This window comes from Salvelinus alpinus, chromosome 6 (assembly GCF_045679555.1).
Source record: "Salvelinus alpinus chromosome 6, SLU_Salpinus.1, whole genome shotgun sequence".
In the NCBI taxonomy this organism is placed as follows: Eukaryota; Metazoa; Chordata; class Actinopteri; order Salmoniformes; family Salmonidae; genus Salvelinus; species Salvelinus alpinus.
The window spans coordinates 72,456,014-72,479,543 of NC_092091.1; the positions used below are offsets into that span (position 1 = coordinate 72,456,014).

Below are 23,530 nucleotides of genomic sequence, written 5' to 3' on the forward strand. Positions count from 1 at the left end.
GGTCGGTTATGTTGACCATGTTCATTAGATGTAGGTCGGTTATGTTGACCATGTAGAGTGTTAATCTGGCGTTATAGGTTGGTTATGTTGACCATGTAGATTGTTAATCTGGAGGTGGAGGTCGGTTATGTTGACCATGTTCATTAGATGTAGGTCGGTTATGTTGACCATGTAGAGTGTTAATCTGGCGTTATAGGTTGGTTATGTTGACCATGTAGATTGTTAATCTGGAGGTGGAGGTCGGTTATGTTGACCATGTAGAGTGTTAATCTGGAGGTGGAGGTCGGTTATGTTGACCATGTAGAGTGTTAATCTGGAGGTGTAGGTCGGTTATGTTGACCATATAGAGTGTTAATCTGGAGATGTAGGTCGGTTATGTTGACCATGTTCATTAGATGTAGGTCAGTTATGTTGACCATGTAGAGTGTTAATCTGGAGATGGAGGTCGGTTATGTTGACCATATAGAGTGTTAATCTGGAGATGTAGGTCGGTTATGTTGACCATGTTCATTAGATGTAGGTCAGTTATGTTGACCATGTAGAGTGTTTATCTGGAGGTGGAGGTCGGTTATGTTGACCATATAGAGTGTTAATCTGGAGATGTAGGTCGGTTATGTTGACCATGTTCATTAGATGTAGGTCAGTTATGTTGACCATGTAGAGTGTTAATCTGGAGATGGAGGTCGGTTATGTTGACCATATAGAGTGTTAATCTGGAGATGTAGGTCGGTTATGTTGACCATGTTCATTAGATGTAGGTCAGTTATGTTGACCATGTAGAGTGTTAATCTGGAGATGGAGGTCGGTTATGTTGACCATGTTCATTAGATGTAGGTCGGTTATGTTGACCATGTTCATTAGATGTAGGTCGGTTATGTTGACCATGTAGAGTGTTAATCTGGAGATGGAGGTCGGTTATGTTGACCATATAGAGTGTTAATCTGGAGATGTAGGTCGGTTATGTTGAACATGTTCATTAGATGTAGGTCAGTTATGTTGACCATGTAGAGTGTTAATCTGGAGATGTAGGTCGGTTATGTTGAACATGTTCATTAGATGTAGGTCAGTTATGTTGACCATGTAGAGTGTTAATCTGGAGATGGAGGTCGGTTATGTTGACCATATAGAGTGTTAATCTGGAGATGGAGGTCGGTTATGTTGACCATATAGAGTGTTTATCTGGAGATGTAGGTCGGTTATGTTGACCATGTTCATTAGATGTAGGTCGGTTATGTTGACCATATAGAGTGTTAATCTGGAGATGTAGGTCGGTTATGTTGACCATATAGAGTGTTAATCTGGAGATGTAGGTCGGTTATGTTGACCATATAGAGTGTTAATCTGGAGATGTAGGTCGGTTATGTTGAACATGTTCATTAGATGTAGGTCGGTTATGTTGACCATGTAGAGTGTTAATCTGGAGATGTAGGTCGGTTATGTTGACCATATAGAGTGTTAATCTGGAGATGTAGGTCGGTTATGTTGAACATGTTCATTAGATGTAGGTCAGTTATGTTGACCATGTAGAGTGTTAATCTGGAGATGTAGGTCGGTTATGTTGACCATGTAGAGTGTTAATCTGGAGATGTAGGTCGGTTATGTTGAACATGTTGATTAGATGTAGGTCGGTTATGTTGACCACGTTCATTAGATGTAGGTCGGTTATGTTGACCACGTTCATTAGATGTAGGTCAGTTATGTTGACCATGTAGAGTGTTAATCTGGAGATGTAGGTCAGTTATGTTGACCATGTTCATTAGATGTAGGTCGGTTATGTTGACCATGTAGAGTGTTAATCCGGAGGTGTAGGTCAGTTATGTTGACCATGTAGAGTGTTAATCTGGAGATGTAGGTCAGTTATGTTGACCATGTTCATTAGATGTAGGTCGGTTATGTTGACCATGTAGAGTGTTAATCCGGAGGTGTAGGTCGGTTATGTTGACCATGTTCATTAGATGTAGGTTGGTTATGTTGACAATGTTAATTAGATGTAGGTTGGTTATGTTGACCATGCTCATTAGATGTAGGTCGGTTATGTTGACCATGTTCATTAAATGGGCTGATTTTTGGGTGGTGAGATCATCATCTGATGGGATGTGTGATTGTCTGTGGAAAAATACCACATTCCTTTCTAATTCTGGGATTTGTTATTTATCGGCGACATATTTATATGTCTGTTCAAATATTGAAAATAGCTAAATGCCAGTGAGATACCAGATGCTTGCTGTACCTACGAGGTACCTTGGCAGTGAGTGCTGCCAGGGTACACTACCCACTGATACCCAGTCATAGAGCTATCCCATGAGTACACAATGTGTGTGTGCCCCCGCGCGTACTTCTGTGAGTGTGTGAGGATGGCGACACTTCCGACGGAGGAAATGTGTGCTTGGTCTCCGTGAAGCGGACGCTCACCAGGGATCAAGCTGTCAACAGTCTTCCGACACGTCACTTTAGTTAGCCACCTGGTGAAGGTGCCTGTGAGTGAGTGAGTGAGTGAGTGAGTGAGTGTGTGTGAGTGTGAACTGAGACACTGCAGAGACATTGCTGTGGGGGTGAATGAAGGTTGTTTAGTCAGTGCCTGTCAGACAGGGGAAGAGAGAGAGGTATCACATTGTGATGGTTTTGGTGGAAGATACTGCCCCTTGTGGCCAAAACAGAGTTTTATTTAATGGCTGCATGGTTAGAACTAGACTTGATTCAATTTGATAGAGAATGCTGACATTGGCTGGTCTTCTTTGTTGTTTGTGCAGCGTTTCCTCCTCCTCCATCTTTCTTTATTCTCTCTCTCCCTACTTCTCCCACCTCCTTTTATCTTTTGCTCTCTCTCGCCCACTCTATCCACTCCTCTCTTATTTTGTTTCTCTCTCTTTCTGTCTTTCATTTGATCCCTCTGGTTCTCATCTTCTGCCATCCCCTCTCTGTCTCTCTCTCTCCTATTGTCCCTCCATCTTTCCTCTCCAGTGCCTTTGTACTACTCTTTTCTACCTCCATCCCTCCTTCCATCGCTTGTCTCGTGTGTGTGTGTGTGTGTGTGTGTGTGTGTGTGTGTGTGTGTGTGTGTGTGTGTGTGTGTGTGTGTGTGTGTGTGTGTGTGTTGACCGGTGCATCATTAGCGCTGTGTGTGATTGGCAGCAGGCCTGACAGGGCCTCCTATGGGGGGAGGCAGTGGAGGGTACCTGTCGCTCTGCTCCGCAAGGGAAGACTGCCAAGTTTTCTCTCTCACACACTGAGACATGCATCCATCCATACACAATAATGGCATGTTGTGTCTCTATGCAGGGTTGTCTCGATGCAGGGTTGTCTCTATGCAGGGTTGTCTCTATGCAGGGTTGTCTCTATGCAGGGTTGTCTCTATGCAGGGTTGTCTCTATGCAGGGTTGTCTCTATGCAGGGTTGCCTCTATGCAGGGTTGTCTCTATGCAGGGTTGTCTCTATGCAGGGTTGCCTCTATGCAGGGTTGTCTCTATGCAGGGTTGTCTCTATGCAGGGTTGTCTCTATGCAGGGTTGTCTCTATGCAGGGTTGTCTCTCTGTCTTTGCCCCCTACTGTATCAAACATCCTAGTCTGTCAGAAACCTTTCACCCTCCCAGCAAAATACACTGCTCAAAAAAATAAAGGGAACACTTATACAACACAACGTAACTCCAAGTCAATCACACTTCTGTGAAATCAAACTGTCCACTTAGGAAGCAACACTGATTGACAATAAATGTCACATGCTGTTGTGCAAATGGAATAGACAAAAGGTGGAAATTATAGGCAATTAGCAAGACACCCCCAAAAAAGGAGTGATTCTGCAGGGGGTGACCACAGACCACTTCTCAGTTCCTATGCTTCCTGGCTGATGTTTTGGTCACTTTTGAATGCTGGCGGTGCTCTCACTCTAGTGGTAGCATGAGACGGAGTCTACAACCCACACAAGTGGCTCAGGTAGTGCAGCTCATCCAGGATGGCACATCAATGCGAACTGTGGCAAGAAGGTTTGCTGTGTCTGTCAGCGTAGTGTCCAGAGCATGGAGGCGCTACCAGGAGACAGGCCAGTACATCAGGAGACGTGGAGGAGGCCGTAGGAGGGCAACAACCCAGCAGCAGGACCGCTACCTCCGCCTTTGTGCAAGGAGGAGCACTACCAGAGCCCTGCAAAATGACCTCCAGCAGGCCACAAATGTGCATGTGGCTGCTCAAACGGTCAGAAACAGACTCCATGAGGGTGGTATGAGGGCCCGACATCCACAGGTGGGGGTTGTGCTTACAGGCCAACACCGTGCAGGACGTTTGGCATTTGCCAGAGAACACCAATATTGGCAAATTCGCCTTTGGCGCCCTGTGCTCTTCACAGATGAGAGCAGGTTCACACTGAGCACATGAGCACATGTGACAGACGTGACAGAGTCTGGAGACGCCGTGGAGAACGTTCTGCTGCCTGCACCATCCTCCAGCATGACCGGTTTGGCGGTGGGTGAGTCATGGTGTGGGGTGGCATTTCTTTGTGGGGCCGCACAGCCCTCCATGTGCTCGCCAGAGGTAGCCTGACTGCCATTAGGTACCGAGATGAGATCCTCAGAGCCCTTGTGAGACCATATGCTGACACCTGCACATTTGTGGCCTGCTGGAGGTCATTTTGCAGGGCTCTGGCAGTGCTCCTCCTGCTCAAAGGCGGAGGTAGCGGTCCTGCTGCTGGGTTGTTGCCCTCCTACGGCCTCCTCCACGTCTCCTGATGTACTGGCCTGTCTCCTGGTAGCGCCTCCATGCTCTGGACACTACGCTGACAGACACAGCAAACCTTCTTGCCACAGTTCGCATTGATGTGCCATCCTGGATGAGCTGCACTACCTGAGCCACTTGTGTGGGTTGTAGACTCCGTCTCATGCTACCACTAGAGTGAGAGCACCGCCAGCATTCAAAAGTGACCAAAACATCAGCCAGGAAGCATAGGAACTGAGAAGTGGTCTGTGGTCACCCCCTGCAGAATCACTCCTTTTTTGGGGGTGTCTTGCTAATTGCCTATAATTTCCACCTTTTGTCTATTCCATTTGCACAACAGCATGTGACATTTATTGTCAATCAGTGTTGCTTCCTAAGTGGACAGTTTGATTTCACAGAAGTGTGATTGACTTGGAGTTACGTTGTGTTGTATAAGTGTTCCCTTTATTTTTTTGAGCAGTGTATATTTCATTTAGCCTCACACTGACTAAGACAGTCAGTCTCAGTCCTTTTTGTCAACTTTGGACTCCTACAAAATCCAACCGTTAAATTATTCAGCGACTTCGCCGCTCGCCCTCTGATCCCTCCCTCTCTTGACGTGTCCATTTGATGAGGATTAATAGAAACCATATAAATCAGGAAATAAATACAGAAAAGTTGATGACAGCCCTCATCTGCTGTTAGAGAGAGAGGGGGGAGAGTAGCGAGAGGTGGAGAGACAGTAAAGAAGGAGAGGGGGAGAGAGGGAGGAGGAGGAGAGACAGAGTAAAGAAGGAGAGGGGGGAGAGAGAGAAGGAGAGACAGAGTAAAGAAGGAGAGGGGGAGTGAGAGGAGGAGATACAGAGTAAAGGAGAGGGAGAGAGAGAGAGCGAGGAGGAGAGACAGTGAGGAGAAGAGACCGAGTAAAGAAGGAGAGGGGGAGAGGAGGAGATACAGAGGAGAGGGGGAGAGGGAGCGAAGGAGAGACAGAGTAAAGAGGCGGAGAGAGGGAGGAGGAGACAGTGAAGAAGGAGAGGGGGAGAGAGGGAGGAGGAGGAGAGACAGAGTAAAGAAGGAGAGGGGGGAGAGAGAGAAGGAGAGACAGAGTAAAGAAGGAGAGGGGGAGAGAGAGGAGGAGAGACAGAGTAAAGAAGGGTAGGGGAGAGAGAGAGAGAGAGAGAGAGAGGAGGAGAGAGAGTAAAGAAGGGTAGGAGAGAGAGAGAGAGAGAGAGAGAGAGTCCTAGATGTCTTTCTGCAACACTGATGCTATAATTGAAGGTGCCATTACAGACAGGCGGTGACATGGACGCGTGACCCAGACACACAAACACACACACACACACACACATAAGAGACCAGGAGGTTAAGTATTAGGCTGTCTACAGAGTCTGGTTGGAGAGCACTTCTTCTTGTCTAGGCACCAGTGATATCAATCTGGTTCAAAGTTGTGCTGAGCAGTTGCTGAGGGCTGCCATGTCTCACTGATACCCTACCATTATACCTGTCAGGAAGTCTTCTGTTCACGTTGGACAGTTCAAATACTATCCCTCTGCATTATACAGTAACTATCCAGTTAGTGGCGCAGGACATTGGCTGGCTGTTGTCATGGCGACAGCAGGAAGTCTATTACTCCACAACTCTGAAGAGAACTGTTGAAAAAGAAGCATCTGTAATCTCCCCGTGTGAATTTGGAACTGTTTGGCCTTGAGTTGCTGGCCGTTGTGAGTGGAGTGAATGAGACTTCGAACGAGAGCGATGCCACGAGTTATTCAATGTTTTTTTTTTTAACTTTTACTATGAGTTTCTAGACTCTTAACACTAGCCTAAGTTGTTAGGTACAGCGCTTCTGTTCAGAGCTCGTATTCAGTGCACATGAATAAAACTTCAAATGAGAGACAGGCCGCAAAATAGTTTATCAACGTTTTCGACTTCTACCACAATGCCCTTTTGTGAAGGCATACCCTTGAACGTGTAGATTTTCAACAACAACAAAAATAATTCCGGGGGAGAGTTGTTCAGCACAATGGCTGTCACACATCACAACGTTTGATAGCACCCCCCCTTGAGATTCGTGTGTGTGTGTGACTCATTCATTCTAGAAAACACCAATTATTTCCTGGTTGACACCTAGTTTAATACCTGTTCATAATGGTTTCTCCTGTTTTCCTTACCCTCTATCTTTCACTCTTCCTCCCTCCTTTTCCCTTCCCTTTCACCCTTCCTCCCTCCTTTTCCCTTAACTTTCACCCTTCCTCCCTCCTTTTCCCTTCCCTTTCGCTCGTCCTCCCTCCTTTTCCCTTCCCTTTCACCCTTCCTCCCTCCTTTTCCCTTCCCTTTCACTCTTCCTCCCTCCTTTTCCCTTCCCTTTCACTCTTCCTCCCTCCTTTTCCCTCCCTTTCACCCTTTCTCCCTCCTTTTCCCTTCCCTTTCACTCGTCCTCCTTCCTTCCCTCCTTTTCCTTTCCCTTTCACTCGTCCTCCTTCCTTCCCTCCTTTTCCCTTCCCTTTCACTCGTCCTCCTTCCTTCCCTCCTTTTCCCTTCCCTTTCACTCGTCCTCCCTCCTTTTCCCTTTCCGTCTTCCTCTCGTCCTCCCTCTCTCCCTCCCTGGTTTCCCTGCTGTTCCAGAACATGTTGGTGGAGAAGGTGGATCAGATGATGGAGTGGAGCTCCAGGCGTTCCGTGATCCGGATGAACGGCGAGAAGTTCCGGAGGTTCGTCAAGGCCCCGCCCCGGAACTACTCGGTCATCGTGATGTTCACCGCGCTGCAGCCGCAGAGGCAGTGCTCCGTCTGCAGGTATGGAACTGCTCCGCCACACGACCACAGACAGGAGGCGCTATACTACACAACACTGTGTTGAGACCTGGTGAAATACACTTGAAATAAATAGTGATTTGATGATCAGGATGAGCTGTTTATTTGAATCAGGTATGCAGCAGGTAGCCTAGCGGTCAGAGGGTTGTGCCAGTAACCCAAAGATGGCTGGTTAGAATAGCCGAGCCGACAAGGTGAAAGACATGTTGATGATAGTTTGATCCAGGGGCGCTGCACTTCTATGGCTGACCCGGTAAAATAACACATTTCACTGCACCTGTCTGGTGTGTGTGACATTAAAACATAGATTTATTTTATTATTTTGGAACAAAATGATGCAAACACAGCAGCCCTTCAGAACTGGAGTGTCCCACCTCGGCCCCATCAGTCAATACATGATCATACAAATCAATCATACAGTTGATGAAAGAGACAACACAGAATAAAGAAAAGTATGATGACCTTTTGACCTCTAGTGATGACCCATCAACAACTCTACAGAACAGTCAGTCTAGATCTACGTTTGGGTATAGGGGGGAGTTTAAAGAGGGTGAAGTCATCATGCCCTTTTGACCTCTAGTCATGGTCCATCAACCTGCAAGTCTGTTCAGTCTAGATCTACGTTTGGGTATAGGGGGGACAAGGACATAGGCTGAAGTCATCATGACCTGTTGACCTCTAGTGATGACCTCCAGACAGTGATCTACTCTACATAACAGCCAGTGTGTTCAGTCTAGATCTCCGTTTTGGGGCCCAGTGTCTCACCAGAGTGTTTCTCTCCTCAAGGAGCCTTAACTAGGAGAACCCAGCCGTTCGCTTCATTGAATAAAGATGACGCCGACCAGGGAATAATCATGTGTATTACGGAAATAGAGGAAGTTAATTTAATCCACACTGACCTTTCCCACTCCCATCATCCTCTCTGTTCCCCGTGACCCATAATGCTTTTTTAATCATCTGCTGTCGACTCAAATCACTTAATTATTTATCTCTCGCTCTCTCTGTTCCTCTTGTTTTTTGATTTTCTCTCGCCCTCTCTTCCGGCTCGTAACGACGGCAGGGCCAACCTCGACGTATGCATTTATTTATCCATTTATATTAAAATGATTCATCTTAACAAGGAAACAAGGTTTCCTTTCAATTTGAGGATGTCACTCCGAAGCGCATTAGTTAATGTCACGCGCCACCTCTCTCTGCTTCTCAATTGGGACGGACCATTTACATAAACGATACAATCACGTCGCTAGTCAGCGGGCGCCCAAGACACATTTTGGGTTGTGACCCCCCCCGCCCCCCCGCCAGCGTTCAAAGTACAGACGGGCACCGGGAGGGACTGCTAATCGCCGGGGTCCTCGCACTGCCATCACTCTTTCTTTCATTCTTCTCGCTCTCTTTTCTATACCACTCTCTCTTTGTTTGTTTCCTTCTCTCCATCTCAGTTCCTCATGCTCTTTCTCCCTCTCCCTCCCTCCAATGACGGTACGATTTAAGGTGCACTGTACTGAAAGCTACTAATTGTTTACAGACTTTTATCACCAAAAGACCAACCAAACACAACGCCCTGTGAAGAGACACACTATACGTAGAGCACCGCAGAGCGCGTAACACTACAACCCATATCACTTATGTAGGAGCATGAATAGTACATGAAGGCAATGCAACATTGATGCAAGTCGACATGCAATTTATGGCAGTTGTGTTTAATTCCCACCAGAAAAGAGTGTTTTGTTACTTGTTTTATTCATGCTTTTTTGTTGTCCCGTTTGTTAATTCATGTACTCCAACGTGTGGCAGAGGACATTAAAGTTGTCAGAGGACATTAAAGTTGTCACCAGACGTTGGCGCTGCGACTTTACGAAGCCATCTGGAGTAAACACACTTTTATGAGGTTATTTGAGCTCTAAATGTGTGCCATGAAGCTTCAAGACTTCCACAGGCCCAAACTCTCTTTCCACTAGTTTTAAGTGTACTTTTAAATAGGGTTGCATAATTCCTGGAACTTTCAATACATTCCCTGGATTTTCCGGTATCCCGCTTGGAGAATTCCCGGAAACAGGAGGGAATAAGCAGAAAATCCAGAATCATCCAGGGAATTTATTGAATGTTTCAGGAATTTTGTAACCCTACTTTCAACTCTATTACGTCACATTATATAAAGAAGTTTGCTGTACATTCATTTTCATCTTTTTAGCCGCCACTGTGACAGACCTGGTGGGTCCACCACTGTCTTCGTGACAGGTTGAGTGGCTACGGCTCAATTTGCAAAATGTCTGCCGTAATTTCCCCTCTAATTGTCACATTTTTAGTTTTTTGTTGTTATGGTTTCCCCTGTCATGCCAGTGTAGGGGAACTGCGACAGGCATAAGAATTGGCAGCATCGCCAGAGTTTAAAGCGATGGGTAGAGAGATGGTGGTTCGTCGTGATGTTTTCCTCGTCTGTCCAGGACAGGATAGAGCAGCAGTAATTAGAGCTGTAGCCACGTTCTTCTCAGACACTCGTTTTCACGGCATGGCGTCGTTATCCTTCTCTCTGGGGAGGAACATGTGGCATGAGTATCTGTCTCTCGTCCGTCTCGTCCAGCTGCCTCCTCAAGCCAACGTGGCCATGATCATCACCAGCATTTACTCATCTGTTTCTTCTTCCCTCTTTCTCTCCCTCTCTTGTTCAATTTCCCTTTTGCCTTCGCCTCTGCCCCTCTGTCTTCCTCTCCTCTTTTCAACTCTATTTTCTCTCCCCTTCCCCCTCTCCATTTTCTCTCTTTTCTCTCCCTCTTTCTTTCTCCCTTTTCTCTTTCTCTCTCTTCCTCTCTTTCTCTCTGTCCCTGTCTTTTTAACAGACAAGCTAACGAGGAGTACCAGGTGCTGGCTAACTCCTGGCGCTACTCCTCAGCTTTCTCTAACAAACTCTTCTTCACCGTGGTGGACTATGATGAGGGGGCGGACGTCTTTCAGCAGGTAACCGTCTGGATCTACCCCCCCAGTCCCCCTCCATCCGTCCCCCTCTCCGTTCCCCCGCTCGCTCCCTCCATCCCCAAAGCCCTCATTTCCATGTTCATAGTTGCCTGTCAGCGTCGGCGCGGAGACACAGCATGCTAATTAGCACGCAGGTGAAGTTTTAAAGGAGAGATGAATCGTTGAAATAAGGTAAATAAATCAGAGGTGGCTGACAGGCTCTCTGCATGGTTTTATTTACCAGCGGGGGCTCGTTGTCCGGCGGCCGTTTTAAGCTCAGGCCACTTAGGGGGAGAGTTTGGGGTTTCACATCAGCTGAACATTGTTTTGGACGTGCCTCTGATTGTCAATTATATATATACGATCGTGTCGAATGACATTTAGTGAAGTACTCACATACACAAACACTCATGTACCTTGGATGTATAGTCTTGATTTATGTAGATGAGCTCTCTTATCCAACCCACATACTGTATTCATGACTCAGTCCATGCACACCCTGCATACAGTACTCTGAATGTATAATCCATATTATAAACTGAGTTTGTCGAGCCCTGAATTCTGATTGGCTGAAAGCGGTGGTATATCAGACCGTATGTCACGGGTATTACTGTACTAATTACATTTGTAAACAGTTTATAATAGCAATAAGGCACCTCGGGGGTTTGTGGTATATAGCCAATATACCACGGCTAACGGCTGTGTCCAGGCACTCCGCGTTGTGTCGCGCGTCAGAACATCCCTTAGCCGTGGTATATTGGCCATAGCAGCCACTGTCGTGCACTCACTGCAGGCTGGCCGCTAGATAAACACCAGTGTGGGAGATTGATACGAGTCGGTTCTGCACAAATAACCTCTTTCCCTGGGGTTGTCATTATTTTCCCAGGGTGCATCCATAGGTGGGCCGTGGGCGAAGCCCGTGTGGGCGTATGTGTGTGCATGTCACCGGGCACCGGAGTTTCTTACAGTACAGCACCGCCTGCTGTGTCACTCAGTGCAGACCTCGATACAGTGGGAAAACAACCGCTCCAACACATAAATAACATATTCCACATCGCCATAGCAACTCAGCACCAGAGAAACCCATAATAGAACTTTGGTTTCTTATCACTAACAGTCGTTTGCATGACAATAAACAGATGTGAAGCTTCCAACCGCCCATTACCATAGCCAATGAGCAATTAATCTGGGTTAAATACTCACCCCTGAGGTACGCCTCACACTCTCCACTCGAGCAATTATGCGATTACGGGCCTCTAAGATTAAAAGAACATGTAATTAAATGCAGATCACTTTGTCTAGCTTTTCTTTTGTTATAATGGAGAGAGTGCTTAATGTAGTCCTCCTAATGGGCGAATCACCTCTACGCTCCAGGGAGGATGCGGTGGGCTCCTTTCACGCAATTAAGAGGAATAACCTCCTGTAATGATCCTCACTTTGTTCTCTGTGAGTTTGGAATGGGGAGGAGGTGGGAATAGACCTGACTTTTTAGTTGATTTGAATTGCAGGAAGAGGGGTTTGGAAGGTAAACCAAGTGGAAAGAGAGAGACTGAGAATGACATAGTGGAGAGGTATTGACACTATGTAGATAGAGATATATCTAAGAGGGAAAGAGCAGCTCATTTTAGAGACAGAATCAGGCAAGACAGATAGAGAAACAATTGTGAGAATACTTTTGAGAGAGAGGGAATATCGTTGAGCGGGAGAGAGAGAGATTACTGTTGAAAGAAAGGGAGAGAGGGAGGAGGCAGACACCTAGCATAATAAGTACGCAGTGTGCATGCCTAACCATTCATTAGGCCTAATGGCCAGCCTGTGCAGAGGGAGAGTCTAGTAATTAGGTGTGTGTTAGTGCCACCAGTGAGTTCTCTGCCCCGTGCTCCTCCCTCCCTCGGTAGGTGGCCTCATGGTGGGCCCCCTGCTTGATCATAACACCACTGGGGAAAGTGAACTGTGTACAGGGGATGTTTTTGTAGGGGCAGTGGTATATATGCACACGTCATGTGGTGGGCCCCATGCTTGATCATAACACCACTGGGGAAAGTGAACTGTGTACAGGGGATGTTTTTGTAGGGGCAGTGGTATATACAGTGGGGAGAACAAGTATTTGATACACTGCCGATTTTGCAGGTTTTCCTACTTACAAAGCATGTAGAGGTCTGTCATTTTTATCATAGGTACACTTCAACTGTGAAAGACGGAATCTAAAACAAAAATCCAGAAAATCACATTGTATGATTTTTAAATAATTAATTTGCATTTTATTGCATGACATAAGTATTTGATCACCTACCAACCAGTAAGAATTCCGGCTCTCACAGACCTGTTAGTTTTACTTTAAGAAGCCCTCCTGTTCTCCACTCATTACCTGTATTAACTGCACCTGTTTGAACTCATTACCTGTATAAAAGACACCTGTCCACACACTCAATCAAACAGACTCCAACCTCTCCACAATGGCCAAGACCAGAAAGCTGTGTAAGGACATCAGGGATAAAATTGTAGACCTGCACAAGGCTGGGATGGGCTACAGGACAATAGGCAAGCAGCTTGGTGAGAAGGCAACAACTGTTGGCGCAATTATTAGAAAATGGAAGAAGTTCAAGATGACGGTCAATCACCCTCGGTCTGGGGCTCCATGCAAGATCTCACCTCGTGGGGCATCAATGATCATGAGGAAGGTGAGGGATCAGCCCAGAACTACACGGCAGGACCTGGTCAATGACCTGAAGAGAGCTGGGACCACAGTCTCAAAGAAAACCATTAGTAACACATTACGCCGTCATGGATTAAAATACTGCAGCGCACGCAAGGTCCCCCTGCTCAAGCCAGCGCATGTCCAGGCCCGTCTGAAGTTTGCCAATGACCATCTGGATGATCCAGAGGAGGAATGGGTGAAGGTCATGTGGTCTGATGAGACAAAAATAGAGCTTTTTGGTCTAAACTCCACTCGCCGTGTTTGGAGGAAGAAGAAGGATGAGTACAGCCCCAAGAACACCATCCCAATCGTGAAGCATGGAGGTGGAAACATCATTCTTTGGGGATGCTTTTCTGCAAAGGGGACAGGACGACTGCACCGTATTGAGGGGAGGATGGATGGGGCCATGTATCGCGAGATCTTGGCCAACAACCTCCTTCCCTCAGTAAGAGCATTGAAGATGGGTCGTGGCTGGGTCTTCCAGCATGACAACGACCCGCAACACACAGCCAGGGCAACTAAGGAGTGGCTCCGTAAGAAGCATCTCAAGGTCCCGGAGTGGCCTAGCCAGTCTCCAGACCTGAACCCAATAGAAAATCTTTGGAGGGAGCTGAAAGTCCGTATTGCCCAGCGACAGCCCCGAAACCTGAAGGATCTGGAGAAGGTCTGTATGGAGGAGTGGGCCAAAATCCCTGCTGCAGTGTGTGCAAACCTGGTCAAGAACTACAGGAAAAGTATGATCTCTGTAATTGCAAACAAAGGTTTCTGTACTAAATATTAAGTTCTGCTTTTCTGATGTATCAAATACTTATGTCATGCAATAAAATGCTAATTAATTACTTAAAAATCATACAATGTGATTTTCTGGATTTTTGTTTTAGATTCCGTCTCTCATAGTTGAAGTGTACCTATGATAAAAAATTACAGACCTCTACATGCTTTGTAAGTAGGAAAACCTGCAATATCGGCAGTGTATCAAATACTTGTTCTCCCCACTGTATGCACACGTCATGTAATTGGGGTTCTCACCACTTCTCTTGATTCTCTTTCTGCCTTTTCCACCTATGTCCCTCCCTCCCTCTCTCTCCTACCTACTGTATCCCTCCCTCCCTCCCTCCCTCCCTCCCTCCCTCCCTCTCCTCCTACATACTATATCTGTCCCTCCCTCCCTCTCTCTCTCCTCCTCCCTATTGTATCTGTCCCTCCCTCCCCCTCTCTCCTCCTCCCTATTGTATCTGTCCCTCCCTCCCTCTCTCTCTCCTCCTCCCTATTGTATCTGTCCCTTTCTCTCTCGCCTCCTACCTACTGTATCTGTCCCTCCCTCCCTCTCTCTCTCCTCCTCCCTATTGTATCTGTCCCTTTCTCTCTCGCCTCCTACCTACTGTATCTGTCCCTCCCTCTCTCTCTCTCTCTCTCTCTCTTCCTACCTACTATATCTGTCCTCCCTCCCTCTCTCTCTCCTCCTCCCTACTGTATCTCTCTCCCTCCCTCTCTCTCTCCTCCTCCCTACTGTATCTGTCTCTCCCTCCCTCTCTCTCTCCTCCTCCCTACTGTATCTGTCCCTTTCTCTCTCGCCTCCTCCCTACTGTATCTGTCCCTTTCTCTCTCGCCTCCTCCCTAATGTATCTGTCCCTTTCTCTCTCGCCTCCTCCCTACTGTATCTGTCCCTTTCTCTCTCGCCTCCTCCCTACTGTATCTGTCCCTGTCTCTCTCTCCTACCTACTGTATCTATCACCAATCCTTTCCTCTCTCTCTCTCTTCTTCTCTCTCCCGCCGTCTCCCTTGTCCCTCTCCCTCCATCCCTCTCTCTCTCTCTCTCTCTCTCTCTCTCTCTCTCTCTCTCTCTCTCTCTCTCTCTCTCTCTCTCTCTCTCTCTCTCTCTCTCTCTCTCTCTCTCTCTCTCTCTCTCTCTCTCTCTCTCTCTCTCTCTCTCTCTCTCTCTCTCTCTCTCTCTCTCTCTCTCTCTCTCTCTCTCTCTCTCTTTCTCTCCAGCTGAATATGAACTCAGCCCCTACCTTCATGCACTTCCCAGCTAAGGGAAAGCCTAAGAGGGCAGACACCTTTGACCTCCAGCGGATCGGCTTTGCCTCGGAGCAGCTGGCCAAGTGGATTGCAGACCGCACCGACGTACAGGTGACAATTCCTCCTTTAACGTAATACACCTGTGATGATTGTACAGGTGACATAAGACCCGGGTACAAATAGTATCTGATTTCTGTCAGCTGCGCCTGATCGGGCTTGCCTGGAGCAATGGAGCTAATGGAATTGTTCCAAAAGTGCAAATGCCACCAATTTAGCAGGCTCAATTGAACGCTCAACATATTTGAAAGACAACAAATACTCTTTAAACCCAGGCCTGCCTATCACATTTGAAAGCTTTTACAAAGTGCACACAACTATTTACCTGTCACAAAACAGACAAGCATCACCACAACATATCAGATATAATATTTGCAGCCAAACATGAATAGAATACCAAAGGTTATCATTTTTATAGCTGCGTCAGAGATGGCATCATCAGTTTCAGATCCATCTTAGAGATGCAAGAAGGACAAGATCACTTTGAGCACAACCTTTTACACAGCCCCAAAAACACAATGACCAGCTAATGGCTGTGGTATCCAATGCTTTCTATATGGTCCACTGCTCTCTGAGAATTCCAATGAGGTTAGAAACTGTTATCCTTATTAGATCCATGGCGTCCATTAAGGCTCCGAGGGGCTCCTTTTTTAAAGCCACCGTCCTCCATTACGGGGCGACGTCTCCACCAGTCGCCCATTAATCCTTTGTGCTCCGTCGTCCTGCGGATTTGAAAAACGCCGCTTGACAGTGGAGAGAAAGCGACTGGTACACTTTATAATGTTTTATTGTCACATGCACTGGACAGGTGCAGTGAAATGTGTTGTTTTACAGGGTCAGACATTGAGGTGCAACGCCCCTGGAGCATATTAGGGTTAAGTGCCTTGCTTAAGGGCACATCGACAGATTTTTCACCTTGTCGGCTCGTGTATTCGAACCAGCAACCTTACGGTTACTGGCCCAACACGCGCACACACTCTCCCTCTCGGTTCCACAAGCAGACTGAATTATGGGATATGTGGTTCCCTTCATTTGAGCTAATCGAATAGCATTAGAAGGCAAGGCCGGCGATCGACCAACAAGAAGACTCAGATCTGGGTTGTGTTCAAACTGAAGATAAAAAACGGACTGAAACAGTGAGGGGACTACCGGAACTTGTCCAATATGAAAAGCTCATTATCGTTTCCCAAAAGTTTTTCAACAGTATGTCCTAATGAATACAACCCTGGCCTACTAAAGCTCCACTACATTGTACTGAGTTCTATCATTCTAACATAGTTCTCTACCTCACCTCCTTTCACTGGGTCTCCCTCTACCTCACCTTCTTTCACTGGGTCTCCCTCCCTCTACCTCACCTCCTTTCACTGGGTCTCTCCCTCTACCTCACCTCCTTTCACTGGGTCTCCCTCCCTCTACCTCATTTCACTGGGTCTCCCTCCCTCTACCTCCTTTCACACACACACGCACTCTCTCCTCTTCTCTTCTCTTCTCTTCTCGCCCTCTCTTCTCTCCCTCCTCCTCCTCCTCCTCTCCTTCCCTCCCCCCTCTCCTCCTCCAGATCCGTGTGTTCCGTCCTCCTAACTACTCTGGCACCATAGCCCTGGCCCTGCTGGTGTCCCTGGTAGGAGGGCTGCTCTACCTCCGCAGGAACAACCTGGAGTTCATCTACAACAAGACTGGCTGGGCCATGGCCGCACTGGTGAGAGAGGAGCACACACACACACATCAGCTCAATCACACACACATACCAACATGTATGCATATGCAGACAGGCACACACATTCACACACACAATGGACTGGTGAAAGCACAACATCCCTGAAGTAGGTAAGCAGAATGTTCCTATGAACGGTTCTCACAGCGTGATATTGTCTTTCCTAAGTGTTCCACATAATGGTTTAGAACACGTCCGTTAACAAGCTATTGATGAAGCTGCCCACACCACACACGTTCTGCCCGCCTAGGGGGAGGTGCAATACCATAGTTACATATAAATATATATACACTGATCAAAAAAATAAAGGGAACACTTAAACAACACAATGTAACTCCAAGTCAATCACACTTCTGTGAAATCAAACTGTCCACTTAGGAAGCAACACTGATTGACAATAAATTTCACATGCTGTTGTGCAAATGGAATAGACAAAAGGTGGAAATTATAGGCAATTAGCAAGACACCCCCAATAAAGGAGTGATTCTGCAGGTGGTGACCACAGACCACTTCTCAGTTCCTATGCTTCCTGGCTGATGTTTTGGTCACTTTTGAATGCTGGCGGTGCTCTCACTCTAGTGGTAAGCATGAGACGGAGTCTACAACCCACACAAGTGGCTCAGGTAGTGCAGCTCATCCAGGATGGCACATCAATGCGAGCTGTGGCAAGAAGGTTTGCTGTGTCTGTCAGCGTAGTGTCCAGAGCATGGAGGCGCTACCAGGAGACAGGCCAGTACATCAGGAGACGTGGAGGAGGGCAACAACCCAGCAGTAGGACCGCTACCTCCGCCTTTGAGCAGGAGGAGCACTGCCAAATTTATTGTCAATCAGTGTTGCTTCCTAAGTGGACAGTTTGATTTCACAGAAGTGTGATTGACTTGGAGTTACATTGTGTTGTTTAAGTGTTCCCTTTATTTTTTTGAGCAGTGTATGGTTAGAAAAGCCTTTGTACTCAACTCAACTTCGGCAGAAAAGCACTTTGTGTACAGTCTACAAGGCAGTCTACAAGGCAGTCTACAAGGCAGTCTACAAGGCAGTCTACAAGGCAGTCTACAAGGCAGTCTACAAGGCAGTCTACAAGGCAGTCTACAAGGCAGTCTACAAGGCAGTCTACATGGTGGCAGTCTACACAAGGCAGTCTACATGGTGGCAGTCTAAGGCAGTCTATATGGTGGCAGTCTATAAAGGCAGTCTATAAAGGCAGTCTATAAAGGCAGTCTATAAGGCAGTCTATAAGGTCCATACAGGTCTAAGAATCTTCATCTGATCACCTTGTTGCAGGAAGTGTAAAACTTGTACTGTATTTGAGGTTTCAAAAGGCTTCTGAAGTTTCCACTTTTTCCACTTTGAAATCTCAGACTTGATTTCCCTCATGAAAAATGTTTCAACCCCTACAAAAATGTCCATTAATTATAGTCCACTAAATAATTCAAACAGGCTCAAGTTAAGATCCTACATCTGTATGTGAAACAATATAATGTAAATTCTGCATTTCTTCAGTGGTTTGTAAACTACAATCAATGAGCATGATCCAGCATGCTGGTCCGTCTTCATCAGCAGCAATGCTCTTATTGATAGTGAGGGCAGGCCGAGGCAGAGTGGACGAGGGTCCTATGTGTAGACAGAGAGGGTTGTTATCCCATATGTTAAGAGACAGGGAGAAGGCTGAGGAAGCCACAGAGAGTATTGATCGTAAAGGGAGCAGCGGGCAAGTCACGGAGGTCAGGTTCAATGTGGTTTTTACCTCTCCTCTGTTCTGTTGGAGTGGCGAGATGGATCGATGCGGGTGTGCAGCCTCTCTCTGTCTCTACTTCTGTCTTCTCTCTCTCTCTTTCTCTGTGTGTGTGTGACTGTGAAGAAATAGCAACAGGAGTGTTGATGAGTGTAGTAATTTCTACCTGTTGCTTCTGTAACTTAACTTTTCTCTGTCTCTGTCTGTTTCTATCTGTCTGTCTCTGTCTGTCTCTGTCTGTCTGTCTGTCTCTGTTTGTCTGTGTCTGTCTGTCTCTGTTTGTCGCTGTCTGTCTGGCGCTGTCTGTCTGTCGCTGTCTGTCTGGTGCTGTCTGTCTCTATCTGTTTGTATCTCTGTCTGTCCATCTCTCCCCATCCCTCTCTCTCTCTCTTCCTCTCTCCCTCCCTCAGTGTGTGGTGTTTGCCATGACGTCAGGCCAGATGTGGAACCACATCCGCGGCCCACCTTACGCACACAAGAACCCCCAGAACGGCCAAGTGGTGAGTCTGTCCACCTCTACATCCACTCCTGATTGACGTTTTTCTGGGGCTATATACACCGAGTGGACAAAACATTAGGAACACCTGCTGTTTCCATGACATAGACTGACCAGGTGAATCCAGGTGAAAGCTATGATCCGTCATTGATGTCGCTTGTTAAATCCACTTCAATCAGGGCAGATGAAGAGGAGGAGACAGGTTAAATAAGGATTTTTAAGTCTTGAGACAATTGAGACATGGATTGTGTACGTGTGCCATTCAGAGGGTGAATGGGTAAGACAACAGATTTAAGTGTCTTTGAACCAGGTATGGCAGTAAGTGCAGCGGTTTGTGTCACGAACTGCAATGCTACTGGGTTTTTCACTCTCAACAGTTTTCTGTGTGTATCAACAATGGTCCACCACTCAAAGGACATTCAGCCAACTTGACACAACTGTGGAAAGCCTTGGAGTCAACATGGGCCAGCATCCCTGTGGAACGCTTTCAACACCTTGTGGAGCCCATGTTCTGAAGAACTGAGCCGTTCTGAGGGTGAAAGGGGGTTCAACTGAATATTAGGAACATGTTCTTAATGTTTGGTTAATGTTGGGTATTGGCTCTCCTCTCATCCCTCCTCTCATCCCTCCTCTCATCCCTCCTCTCATCCCTCTCTTCTGTATACGTCGCCACGTCTAGAAATGAAGCGATGGGAAACGCTGACTTGTTTTCCCCAGTGAAAGACGGGACAGAGACGTCTCTCGTTGAGCTCCATGTTGGAACTTTCTGAGTATCAGACCTGACCACTCAATGAAACCGTAACCCTGTACAGTCACTGAATTAGCCACGGTCTTTTTAATTAGCACGACAATAACCAAGAGGATAATAGGCTTTCACACTGTGGTGAAATCCTTAACACTGTTCCACTGTAGCAAAAAGTGTTGAGACTTGGTCAGAATGAGTCTCACACACACACGCACGCACGCACGCACGCACGCACGCACGCACGCACGCACGCACGCACGCACGCACGCACGCAGGCAGGCAGGCAGGCAGGCAGGCAGGCAGGCAGGCAGGCAGGCAGGTAGGCAGGTAGGTAGGTAGGTAGGTAGGTACGTACGTACGTACGTACGTACGTGTCATAGGTGGAGAAATGTAAATAAAGCCCTATACCATAAGCACTGTCAGACAGGTGGTAACCACAAGGTTGTTATGTCTGATCTGAGTACTGTTCTTATTGCGCCTACTCTTGATCTCCAGTCTGTAGGGCTCTCGTCTATACTGGTCTCAGATCAGTGTTAAAGCCATCTATGGCACTCTAAGCCCCACCCTGGAACAGGGTTTCTGGGGACGGGGGGGTTGTGTGTGTGTGTGTGTGTGTGTGTGTGTGCGTGCGTGTGTGTGTGTGTGTGTGTGTGTGTGTGTGTGTGTGTGTGTGCGTGTGTGTGTGTGTGTGTGCGTGCGTGCGTGCGTGCGTGCGTGCGTGCACGCGCGTAGGCTTGAGTGTGGGTGTAATTATATATGTGTGGGTGTGTGTGCATGCATTTGTGTGTGTGTGAGCGGCCAGCTGGGAGCAGTCACAGTGGCTTTATGACAGTCCAGAGACACGTCAGGGTTGCTGTGTCCCAGACACTCAGACGGTTGTATGTCGACGTGTCCCGTCTGGACGATTACGAGGAGACTCAGCTAGGAAATACAATTTATGGGGGGGGGGAGAAGGCCATGACACACACTCAGACACACACGCACAGACACACAGACACACACACACACACACTCACTCACAGACAGACAGGGACAAGTAAAAACATTTTGTTCAAGATGGACTCACTCATCAGCAGTGACGTTTTAGATCCAGTTTGATATGTTAGTTCTAAGCCATAAGCTATAAGCTATATATATATATATATATATAAATGTAGTATAATATCTGTTTCTCCCAACAGTCAGAAAAGCAATATAGCATTAGGTAGAATGGATGGATGTAACATTGGAATGGCACATTAAGAGATGGACAGACAGATCGATAAATAGTTTTTAGTCTCCTATAGTCAGTTTTCTGAGAAAGAGGGGGAGAGCTTGACACAGTTAGAGGATTAGAAGAAAAATAGGTTCTCCTCTTGAAGAGTCGGTTTTCAGACAGACAGACAGACAGACAGACAGACAGACAGACAGACCACAGACCAGACCAGACCAGAACACAGAACACAGAACCCAGACCAGACCAGACCACAGAACCCAGACCAGACCAGAACACAGAACACAGAACCCAGACCAGACCAGACCAGACCACAGAACACAGAACACAGAACCCAGACCAGACCACAGAACACAGAACCCAGACCAGACCACAGAACACAGAACCCAGACCAGACCACAGAACACAGAACCCAGACCAGAACACAGAACCCAGACCAGACCACAGAACACAGAACACAGACCAGACCACAGACCAGACCAGACCAGACTGAAAGGAGCATTGTGGGATGACAATTAAGAGGAAGAGATAATTACTAATGGGCTATAAATAGTTAAACGACACATTGTGTGTCATTTGTGGGGTGTGAACAGAGTGAGAAGGTGGTGGACTGAATCAGAGAGAGGCTGTGGGTGGGTTGGTTCCTCTGTCCTTGTGGGGACCTATATTCCCCAAAGTCCCCACAAGGATAGTAAAATGTGACCGACCGCCTCGATTTGGTCTTATGTAGCAACATTTGAAATTGTGTTTTTTACATTGGATAAAAGTAGAGACTAGAAGATGGTATATCATACACTGCAGTTGAGGGACAATGGGAAAGTAATTCTGCTTTGAAAGTTGATAAGCTTGTAACCACACTTTTGAGAAAATGGCCCTTCAATATTTGGTACACCTAGTGGAGAGCTTTTCTTTGTCTACGCCGATTCAGCATCGTTCACACCCTCTTAAGCTTTAGCCCCACCCATCTCTTTAAGGATTCACATGTGGTAAACACACGCGGTATCAAATCAAATCTATGTTTATTTGTCACATGCACAGGATACAGAAGGTGGAAACAGTACAGTTATAGTACTTGCATAGTAGCAATATCAAAAACACAAAGTGTTAGGATAAAAATATTTTATAAATATTTTCTCGTTATTAGATGACGCTCACCCGACACGGTTGTCTAAATGGATGGGTCACGTGAAGGAAATGCTATAACCAACCCCCAGCCACATCTAGCTAAGTGGATGGGACACTATTGTCTAGACATGTACACATGTTCATTAAATACAACCGATGGCCGTAGTCACCCCCAGACACACCTGCTAATTTGATGGGTCATGTAATAATCCGGCCGAAGTCGAGTCTTTTGTTTAGACATTTAGCTAGCTAGCTAAACAATGAACCGGCATAACCTAAACTAATACTGCTACCAATACAAACATTGTCATAGCTGTAGTATGAATCTGCAAGTAGCTAAAGCTAACACATTATTTTCAATGTTAACTAGCTAATGTTAGGCTGTAACTAGCAATGCAAATTGATTGCTGATTCAAATAATATTACACAGATCATACACGTAACGTTAGCTAGCGAGCCAGAAAGCAAACGTTTGCTAGCTACCTAACAGTATGCTTTAACTTGCAATTGAAAATGACTCCCTGACAAAATTAGAAACGCATATCTGTAAAATGTCGCTACACTCTTACCCGTATACATGGATGAATGCTTCAGGGCAGATTGGAACCATTTAACGTTTTGTTTGTAGCTACATCTTGTTTGGCCAGCGTTGTGTCAAGTCACTCGGTTCACATTGACCGTGGCGTGTGCAGAAAGTAGCCCATCACTCCTACTGATCTGTCGATAGCGCCTGCTAAATTCAGGGCATCAATGTTGAGAAAAGTAGCAAAACGTTTGTAGTTCTCGATGGCTAACGTTATCTTTCAAAAACGGCACAGTAGAAAGGACTGTCAACACATACTGAACAGCTCACGTTATAGACAGAAACGGCTACATGGCAGACCAATCCAAACTCATCTCCCGGCATGTCCAGCCCATCCATTATCTCAGCCAATCATGGCTAGTGGGAAGGTTCCTGACTTTTTCTGTGGCTAAACCAACTAGGCTCATAATTTAACAATTTGATTTGTATTTATGAACAGATAGAACAGATATCATTAAGGTTTGGTCTAGCAACAGAGACGCATTGGCTGTTCAGATGTGTAGGAGGAGACTCGGCATAGGGGAAAGGGTTAAATATCAGTGCTTGTGTGGATGTCTTTTGTCTTACTCAGCTGTATCGACCCAGTGGGTGAATAAACTTGGTTTGAGCTTTATTAAGCGTCCGTGTGTTTTAATAGGTTCATTTAGAACCTAACAAGTGTTAGGTTTAGTGTTAGGTTTAGGGGTTAGGGAAAATA

General features: G+C 46.6%; 1 protein-coding gene across 1 annotated transcript in view; it reads left to right on the forward strand.

Annotated features, from left to right (window-relative positions):
* Nucleotides 1–23,530, forward strand: part of tusc3 (tumor suppressor candidate 3) — a 92,899-nt gene that overhangs the window by 24,792 nt on the left and 44,577 nt on the right. Inside the window, exons 2-6 of the mRNA XM_071407891.1 lie at nt 7,309–7,478; nt 10,334–10,451; nt 15,139–15,279; nt 16,784–16,924; nt 19,082–19,171. Coding sequence (XP_071263992.1) covers nt 7,309–7,478; nt 10,334–10,451; nt 15,139–15,279; nt 16,784–16,924; nt 19,082–19,171 — 660 coding nt within the window. The remainder of the gene's footprint in view (nt 1–7,308; nt 7,479–10,333; nt 10,452–15,138; nt 15,280–16,783; nt 16,925–19,081; nt 19,172–23,530) is intronic.